General features: G+C 30.4%; 2 protein-coding genes across 3 annotated transcripts; one reads left to right on the top strand and one right to left on the bottom strand.

Annotated features, from left to right (window-relative positions):
- Positions 1 to 5,138: 5,138 nt before the first annotated feature.
- LOC112637963 (protein ALP1-like) lies at positions 5,139 to 6,147 on the top strand. The gene is made up of 3 exons (XM_025408734.1): positions 5,139 to 5,167; positions 5,241 to 5,478; positions 5,551 to 6,147. Exons 2-3 carry the CDS (start codon positions 5,263 to 5,265, stop codon positions 6,145 to 6,147), a joined length of 813 nt encoding a protein of 270 aa, XP_025264519.1. The 5' UTR covers positions 5,139 to 5,167; positions 5,241 to 5,262.
- Positions 6,148 to 7,454: 1,307 nt separating this feature from the next.
- On the bottom strand, positions 7,455 to 8,282 carry LOC105259171. Of its 2 annotated transcripts, none has more exons than XM_025408738.1 (4): positions 8,212 to 8,282; positions 7,890 to 8,019; positions 7,729 to 7,803; positions 7,455 to 7,497 (listed from the first exon to the last, which is right to left on the bottom strand). In XM_025408738.1, the coding sequence occupies exons 1-4, from the start codon at positions 8,233 to 8,235 to the stop codon at positions 7,487 to 7,489; spliced, it is 240 nt and encodes a 79-aa protein (XP_025264523.1). In that variant the 5' UTR covers positions 8,236 to 8,282; the 3' UTR covers positions 7,455 to 7,486. The 2 variants fall into 2 exon arrangements, with proteins under 2 accessions (XP_025264523.1, XP_025264522.1); XM_025408737.1 differs by having other exon boundaries at positions 7,458 to 7,545.
- Positions 8,283 to 10,579: the final 2,297 nt, after the last annotated feature.

Here is a 10,579-nt window from a genome sequence, read left to right as displayed (position 1 = left end):
TATATATATATATATACTCATATATAAATATATATATATATATATATGTATATATATAATTAAATATATATATATATATTATAATATATATTATATTATTTTTATTTATAGTTAAATTACATTAATAATTTTAAACTTTCTCTCCTTGCATTATTATATATATATGTATGTATATGTACATACATATATATACAATATAGTTTATATATTTTATACATATTGTAAATATAATTATCAATATAAATATGTACAAGTAATATGACCTTTTCCGGATCAAAGTTTTTCATACTTTCTTTTAAAAAACAACATTATTTATACACATATTTACATACCTTCTTTATTCGATTTTTCTTCTTTCTCTCTTTCTCTTTTTTCTTCTTTACTTCTTTTTACTTCTTTCTTAACACACTACTATGTAATACGAAAGAGTAACAAATAGGTTATGGATGACGAAGCGCTCGAGCGCTACGCTACCTAACTTAACCTAACCGCGAATATATCGGAACGCACCATCCTATCAGCATCGCAGAAAAGGAGGCTTCAACATTTCGATATATTCGAGTTATCGACTTAACATGCACTATCATTTTAAGATAGGATAAGGCTTGAAATCAATTCTTAATTTACATAAATCGTAAAATATCTTGTAAAAAATTGATTTTTCGATCATCTTCCCTTAATACTTTTATGTACAAAATAATGAGAGGAATCAATTGATGTAAAGAAAACACATAATTGTTTTGAAGAAAAAATATGTAATTTGCAATTAACAATTAAATATTTTTTCTTAAAAATAACTATATGTAATATGTGTTTTCTTTACACTAATTGATTCCTCTCATTATTTTGTACATAAAAGTATTAAGGTAAGATAATCGAAAAATGAATATGACTTACAAAAACTTAGCGTGCTAAGGTCGTATTAATCTATAATTACATGTATATAAAAAATTAATTACATATATATAATTCCCAAACTTTGTAAAATTATGTATATTTGTAAATTTGTAAAATTATGTGTATTATAATGTGATCCAAGCACGCCAAATTTTTGTAAGTCGTTTTGATCTTAATTTTCTTAGTTCCGAATTTACTTGGCAAAGCTTATGATCAATTTCAAAATTAAATATTTCATAATAATAAAAATGCGTAAATTGTAATACAACTCGGGTAAAATTTTTGTATGTAACTTTTTTTAAATCCCTTTAAATCCTTATATCCAATTCCAGGTCTATTTAGTAAAACTTATGATCTTAAAACAAGTCAATTAAGTTTTCTTTTTTAAATTCAAAATTGGCGATCGATGTTAATACACAATCGATGTTATTGCAGTAAGTGTTAAATAGTTTTATGACTTACTATTTGTAATCTAATATAAAATCCGCAATATATTAGTGATATTTCATATATTGTACAAAAATTTATTTGGATCACACATAATAATGTATTTTTATATATCATACAAAGTATTAAACTTATTTTCAAAATATTTTTCATTTTGTCGAGAATCTATAATACATAAATGCAAGATAGAATTTCTGATAAATTTATTTCAAATTACAAATCCTATCAATTGCTTCAATGTACTTGGCTAGTTAATTATTAATTTCATATTTAGTTTTGATTTTTTTTAGGAAAATTATATATTTTTTGAGGGAAAATTTTTATAAATTATTTTAAAATTTTTATAAATTATTTTTATTTAAGATATTTTTTTATTGAACGTTTTGTTTTATACAAGGTGGAATATTTTTTATGTACTTGGCGTACTTTTTTTACCTTTATAAAATCTTTTTCAGACTGATTTCACACCTTCTTGTAAAATTTATATCTTCTCTGCAAAAAATATACAGCGTGTGTCAAAAGTTCCCGGACGGCTGGATAATTTGAAAAATACGCATCACAGAGGAAAATGACCTAGACAAAAGTTGTAGGATTTTTCCTGGGCAATCCGACGGTGACCTTAGATTTGACCTTGGATAGTCATTTGAAGGTCACATAAAGATTACCTTCAATTTCTTAAATGGAACCCCCTATTTTTCATTACATATTCTTGTAGCTTATCTCGAGAGCTTTCCAAAACACTATAATTAAGTACCTTTTTATTAAGTACTTTTTGAGTTATAAGGCTTGAAATAATTTCTTAATTTTACATAAACCATAAAATATCTAGTAAACCATTCATTTTTCGATTATCTTACCTTCATACTTTTATGTACAAAATAATGAGAGGAATCAATTGGTGTAAAGAAAACATACAGTTGTTTTTAAGAAAAAATATGGAATTGTTAATTGCAAATTACATATTTTTTCTTAGAAACAACTATGTGTTTTCTTTACACCAATTGATTCCTCTCATTATTTTGTACATAAAAGTATGAAGGTAAGATAATCGAAAAATGAATGGTTTACTAGATATTTTATGGTTTATGTAAAATTAAGAAATTATTTCAAGCCTTATAACTCAAAAAGTACTTAATAAAAAGGTACTTAATTATAGTGTTTTGGAAAGCTCTCGAGATAAGCTACAAGAATATGTAATGAAAAATAGGGGGTTCCATTTAAGAAATTGAAGGTAATCTTTATGTGACCTTCAAATGACTATCCAAGGTCAAATCTAAGGTCACCGTCGGATTGCCCGGGAAAAATCCTACAACTTTTGTCTAAGTCATTTTCCTCTGTGATGCGTATTTTTCAAATTATCCAGCCGTCCCGGAACTTTTGACACACGCTGTATATGCATTTTTAGCATTTCGATTTCCAACTACACTTTTGTATTACTAAATTATTTATTAATTGGTTCGGTACTTTTAGTACGTACAATGTTTGTGTAATGTCCATCGATTATATTCTTACCTTCATGAAAAATTCCTAATAACTTTCTACGTATTCGCACCAATACATATGTTTTCCGTAGGTATTAAATTATTTTTTCCCTTTTAATTCCTGTATACTATATTACTATATATTACAAGTCAAAATTATTATTGATTTAATTAACAGTTTTTATCATTACATATTTATTATTATATATTTCATCATTATTGCATTATTCTTTACTATAAAATAAAATTTTGTTTCACGTATAAAGAATCAAAGAATGTTTCTGAAGTTCAGATTTAATTGAATGATAAAACATGTTGCAATTCTGTCATTGTATTACATCTTAAAATTGAAATTTAACTATTACTAGATCTAAAAGAAAAAAAAGAAATTAAAAATTAGAAATAACTTAAACAAATGTATGTAATAAGTAAATAATAATAATATAATAATTACCATAAAACTTTGTTGTGTATCATTACAAATATTAATACGACGGGTTGCCTGCTCATAAGAGCGCAAGGCCGATAATGGAGGGAGATAATACAGATCATTCACGTGCATTTTCGATGAAGTAGTATACTAGCTGTCAACGCTATCAACTATAAGCTGTTAGAAGAAAAAATTAAATTGCACAGAATAGTGAACTTGTGACATGAATATTTGAAAGTATACGAGGGGTGTTCAAAAAGAAAGGTGACTTTTTATTTTTCTCGAAAAATATTTATTTATTCATCAATATCTATTTTGTCCCCTTCAAAGTAATCCCCTTCAGATATTATACACTTGTGCCAGCGCTTTTTCCAATCCTCGAAGCACTTTTGATATGTGCTTTTTGGTATGGTCTCGAGCTCTTCCAGCGATGCGGTCTTTATCTCCTCAATCGTGGCAAATCTCCGTCCTTTCATGGGTCTTTTCAGTTTTGAGAACAAGAAAAAGTCGCAGAGGGCCAAGTCCGGTGAATACGGTGGCTGAGGCATAGTTACGGTGTTGACTTTGGCCAAAAAATCACGAACAACGACGTGTGAGCTGGCGCATTATCGTGGTGCAATATCCATGACTGGTTCTTCCACAATTCCGGGCGTTTTTTTCGTATTGCTTCACGTAAACGGTGCATAACTTCAAGGTAATATTTCTTATTGATCGTACGACCGCATGGCAAGAACTCACGATGCACCACGCTATTGTAATCGAAGAAAACAGTGAGCAAAACCTTCACATTTGACCTAACTTGACGAGCTTTTTTCGGTCTTGGCTCTTCTGGCCGCTTCCATTGGGATGATTGGGCTTTGGTTTCGACGTCATATACCCATGATTCGTCACCAGTTATGACCCTTTTGAGCAAATCTGGATCGTCGTTGACGGCATTCAACAGCTCCTGAGCAATGTCTACGCGACGTTGTTTTTGGTCGAAATTCAGCAATTTCGGAACAAACTTCGCCGCCACACGTTGCATGCCCAAAACATCCGAAAAAATTGCATGGCATGAGCCAACCGATATGCCGACATCCTCAGCAACTGCTCTAATAGTGATTCGACGATTCTCCATAACAATTTTCTTCATTGCTTCGACGTTGTCATCGGTTGTTGACGTGCTGGGGCGTCCAGGGCGGGTATCGTCATTAACATCTTCTCGACCTTCTGTGAAGAGCTTGTACCACTTGTAAACATTTTTTTTGCTCAGAGACTCGCCAAATGCCGCAATCAACATTTCAAGTACGTCAGAGCACTTAATTTTATTTTTCACACAAAATTTAATACAGATTCTTTGATCCATTTTTTTCGATAGCAAAAAATCGCCAAGCACATCAAAACACGTCTAAAGGTACGTTTTCATGGTGTCGCTTGTCGCTCATATTTAGCGACAAATGAGTCACGTGATTTCATATGTCGCTGACTTCGACTGTCGCTCGTGTAAATGGGCTAGCGATATTTTTGACGATTATTTGACTTGTGTCGTGTGAAATAAATATTTCAAAATGTCATATGAAGAAAGATACCACGAGTGGACCTGTCAACTTGCCGCGATTATGCACAATAAAAATGAGGAGGAACGACGACGAAATAGACTAATAGCAGCTATATGCATTAATGAATGTATAAATTTAAAAAAAAAATATAAAAAAAAGAGATTTTGGATTGATCCATTATTTGAAAAACGACGTGAACATGGATTTTATTATGCATCTGTACCGAGACTAACGCCAGAGAAATTCCGGAATTATTATCGTATGACAGCTACACAATTTGAGGAATTGTTATATTTAGTAGCACCTGCAATCACTAAACAAACTGTAATTAGAGAACCGTTACCACCTGCAGAGCGATTGTCTATAACATTGAGGTTTATTTGTCTTTATTTATAATTGAATTACTTTAATTATTAAATAATATTTGATCTAATTATTTATTGTTAGATATTTAGCAACTGGTGATTCAATGCATTCGATGTCATTTCATTATCTCGCTGGAGTATCAACAATAAGCCATGTTATAGGTGAGACATGTGATGCTATATGGAACTCTATTCGTCAAGAAATTATGCCATCATCAAAAACTACAGAGGAATGGTTATATCTTGCTAAAGAATTTCAAGAGAAATGGGATTTCAATCACTGTATAGGAGCAATTGATGGTAAACATGTTGTTATTGAGGTAATGTTATCTGATCAATGGTATATTTATCATTGAAATTACAAGTTTGATGCTTATATGATTTTTTCCCAGTGTCCACCTAACGCAGGCTCGTCCTATTATAACTATAAAAACAGTCATAGTATTGTGCTTCTCGGAATCTGTGACGCGCAATATATGTTCACATTTGTCGATATTGGAGCCTATGGTCGCCGCAGTGATGGTGGTATTTTTAAAGATTCAAAGATGGGTTTAAAATTCAATTCAAAGGAAATGAATGTACCTGCACCAGAACCTTTCAGCCCAGGTGGACCATCTTTGCCATATGTTCTGGTGGGCGATGAAGCCTTTCAATTGACAGATTATTTGATGCGGCCTTATCCAGGAAAAGGCGGTTTAAACGACGAGCGAAATATTTATAATTATCGATTGAGTCGAGCCAGGAGAACAATTGAAAATACGTTTGGTATCCTAGTCAGCCAATGGAGAATTTTGAAACGACCAATCAATTGTAGCATGGAAAAAACAATTTCAATTGTGAAAGCTATGGTATGCCTTCATAATTGGATTCGTCGGAGAGATATTGATGATGGAGAAAATCAATATGTTACTCCAACACTAATTGATCAGGAAGATGATGACAACTTTGTTCCAGGCTCTTGGAGAGGTTGCATAGATAATAGTGTATAGTAATATTTTAATAGTGAAGGTGCTATACCTTGGCAATTCCATCGTTGTTAGTTCTTAAAATTATATTGTATAAAGTTGTATAATAATATAATGTATATTATAATTGTATATCTACATATTATATTTTTATATATTCATATGTAATTTGACTTGAAATATAAAATATCAGTAGAATTAATTTAAACTTTATTAGAAATATATATAAACTTTATTATAAAGATACATAAACTTTATCATAAACATACATAAATTTTATTATAAACTTTATTATATATATATAATTATGACTGAAACAATACAATTAAATAATAGAATAAAATGAACAAATCAAAATTAAACATTAAATAAACAAAATCAAACTGAATGTTCTTCTCAGAAAAATAAAAGAATATAGACTTATTCAATAAAACTCTTCTTCTTTAAGTATATCATAAGTTAGGATCATTATTTGTTGAATAGCATATAATTGATTCTTTCGATTCATCTGTCTCAACCTACTTCTAATAATTGCTACAGTAGATTCAATTTCATCAGGTTTGGGTGCTGGCGGTATCACAAATGGAGTTGGTAGCTGACAGAGTCAGCAATTCTTTCTAGTGCGCTAGACTGCTGTCCCGAATTCCTTTTTCTTTTAATTGGCGCACCTGCAATTTATTGCTGTTATTTATTATTATTGTATTAATTATTTTATTAGTTTTTTATTATTAATTTTTATTTAATTATTATGTAGGTCAAGTACCTGATGCTTTTAACTCTGATTGATCATTGTCATCGCCAATTGCATCACCATTACTTATTGAATCATTAATACTTGAAGAATTATCAACGTCAATATTAGAAGCTTTTCCTCTAGAAATATAAAAATTACAAGTCAGAAACAAAACAGTTCGAAAGTATACATAATCAAAATATTTAATTTAATACCTTTTGACAAGGTACATGTCACGTAGAAACTCCATAGAATCGTAATGATGCCATTTTTTTGTAGGGGGAGGTCTAGCCGATCCACTAGGGTGATTTTCGGAGTGAATAATTCGTCGGTAGGCGTCGTGTAAATTTAAACATTTTTTTTCGCTTCTTCCCCGCTAAGTTTACCTGTAAGAGACAATTTTTTAAAGTATTTTAGCCACGAATGTTTTTAATATTCTCTTTACCTCCTATTGCTTCAGATACTTCATCCCACAGTTTTTTTGTCAATCGTTGACATCGCTGCTCTAATGGAACAGTGAAATCCCAGAGAGGTCTTCTTTCTTGTACGGATAAAATTAAAAGTTCTTCATCATCGTAATTTAACGTTGATTTTATGGCTCTTCGATTATCACTTTTATTGATAGACCTTTTATTTGTCCCCTGTGATGTTTCTTTGTTTACTTCAGAAAGTATTATAGTTCCTAAAATCTATTTTATTAGAAAATAGTAAATGCAGACTTAGGGCCGGTTGTTCCAACTTCTAGTAAGTTTTCTCCGATATAAGATAGCATAATTTCATCTCTTTTTTAGAATTTATCTGAAAACTTACCAAGAAGTTGAAACAATCGGCTCTTATTACAACTTTCAGGATTTCAATCAATTTCTATTTACCTCGAATATTTTCACGAACCGGCAAGACGACTTCTTTGTTGTTAATAAGGCTTCGTCGAATAATGCTATTATCATCTACAAATAATAGTATAAATGTTAGTAGAAAACTATTTTTTTCGATAATAAAATATAAAAACTAAGTTAATATATACATATTATACCTGTTACAGGATAGAAGTACAAATTTTTATCAACAAACAGTCGGGTGTATCCTTCCACACAACCATGAGTCGGAATATTTTCTTTATCAACGATTACTTCACAAATTCCACAAGTCTGTACAAGAGCTATCTGAAAATATCATAAAATTATCGCAATTTTAACAATCTACTGTACACAGTTAATGGAATGTGTGATCACAGTTAACCTCAAAATTATAACAAATTAGATCACTACTAATCGTTTATTGTTATCATTTTCGATTTTTTAATCTCAGTATTTTAATCTAATAAATTTATTTATTTATTTATTTATTATACTTACATCTTCTTCCTTGTTCGAACTCATTTTCTTTTCAAATTTATCATATATGTGAAAGCAAGCGACGTCGCTAAAAGTTGGGTTCAATCCAACTTTACAGCGGCGTCGCTGGCGACAAGAAAAGGAACAAACTAGTGGGGAATTCAGTCACGTGACCACTTATCGCTGCGACACGCGACACCATAAAATTGTACCTTAACCCTTATATCTGTGAAAAACAAACCAAACATGCAGAACAGCTGATAATGTCAACATATGTTGGGGACATGTGTACCAACATAACAAAAAAAAAATTCGAAAATCGAATGTACGTAGCCCGCGAAATTTGAAAAGTCACCTTTTTTTGAACACACCTCGTATATTTAAAAGAATATGATAATATTATAATATTATTATTATTAAACAACATAATAATTTAGTATCGAGCACTAAGAGCCCATAAACGCGGATGGTAATGCGTAAATTTTTACGAACATTAATTGTTCGCGAAAAAATTTTTTAAGACATATGCATATATGCCAGGTTATAGATTCTCTTGGTTTGAGACTTCTATAACAACCCCTTTTACCCCCCTGGAGAGATGTAGATATGTATTATTATTATTATTATATAACTTTTAACATTATATATCAATAATCCTCATCTACATATAATTGCAATAATATTATAATATTATAATATTATTATAATATTATTACTATAAAATAGAAATATTTTTTACACAATCACTACGGTATAATTAAAGAAACTAAATTGCTATTAACATAAGCTATTAGCCAAAGAAGATTACAATACTGCATTTCGCAGTAATCTAAGAGAATATTTTTCGGAACAGTCCTATTCATTATACTAATCCATAACGTGCTTTGACAAAATAAGTCCCGTTACATCCATTGTTTTTGGACAATTCGAGGGAAATATTCCTAGATTACTGCAGAATGCAATATTGTAATCTTCCTGTTTGGTGTGTCGATTGTAAAATGATATCAAGCGACGCGGTAGCGTCGCGACGCCAAGTACATAAAAAAAGAATTAAACATTGAGAGTCACTGTTTTCGACTGAAAGTCACTGTCCTCGACTCGCTACCAAGTACCTTATCCGGAATTTTGGGTCTAAGAAACTTTCAATTAAAATATTTTAAAAACTAAAGCCGTAATCATAAATCTAACGATACTTTTATAACATAATATGTATACAAGCTTTCGATTGCGACCAGTTTGAATAAGATTGGTGCAGTCAATCCCGAGAAATAATGACCGCATATCAGAAATGTAACATTTTATCGTTTTCCTTCATTTCCAGGTTCAGACTTCACGTACATATGCTCGCACGTATACACGCAAAGCAAGTTTGTCCCTCAAGGCGCGTTTGCAACGTTCATGTATGATTATTCGTTCGAGTGTGCAAATACGCCTTGAGAGACAAAATTATGTGTGTATATGCGTAACATTGTGCGTTAATTTTTTACTTAAATATCATATCATATTAAAATGCAATACCATAATATATTAAAACGTAATACAAGTAGTATTCTCGTCAAGATGAAGCGCGTATCTTGGCAGGAAGCGCGCATTACGACTCTTTGACCGACAATTGGTTCTTGGTTAAGTCGGATGCGTAAATATCTCAGCGCAATAGATCTGGCGCGTGATTGGTGGCCGGAGTACCACGTGGTACTCCGGGCCCCAGGATAGGAAGAGGGAGGTGAGTGCGAGATGAGAACAAACTTAGCGAGATAAAGATTTATTATGTATACTGGATATTAAGTTATATAATAGTACTGATATACTAAGATAATATATCTTAGTATATCAGTACCATTATATAACTTAAGTATATCCAGTATACATAATAAATCTTTATCTCGCTAAGTTTGTTCTCATCTCATAAATTAAAATACTAGCATTCACAAAAAATTATATTGAATTACATAGATACATCTTCATGCATATTATCTCATCATTATATCATTATGTATAAAAAACAGAAATTATCATTGTTAATTATAATAAATAATAATAATAGGATAACAATAATAATAATGGTAATCATTTTACTTATTTAAAGATATTTATTTTGAATCGTTCAAAATTCCTTTAATACATTAAACCTCAAAATTAATACTGATAATAAGATATTATATATTATATCACAGTAATTATATCATTAATGAATAAAAATTATAAGCACAAAATAAGCAGAAGTTGTAATGAATACGAATTCTAGTAAATCACAGTAATTATATCATTAATGAATATAAAATTATAATGAATATAAACACAGAATAAGCAGAAGTTGTAGTGAATACGAATTTTAGTAAATAGAAATTATATCTAATAAACAGAAATTATATCAATGTATGTGAATACA

This window comes from Camponotus floridanus, unplaced genomic scaffold (assembly GCF_003227725.1).
Source record: "Camponotus floridanus strain SB8 unplaced genomic scaffold, Cflo_v7.5 scaffold227, whole genome shotgun sequence".
In the NCBI taxonomy this organism is placed as follows: domain Eukaryota; kingdom Metazoa; phylum Arthropoda; class Insecta; order Hymenoptera; family Formicidae; genus Camponotus; species Camponotus floridanus.
The sequence above is the reverse complement of the archived record's forward strand: the minus strand, read 5'-3'. Positions and strand labels throughout refer to the sequence as shown.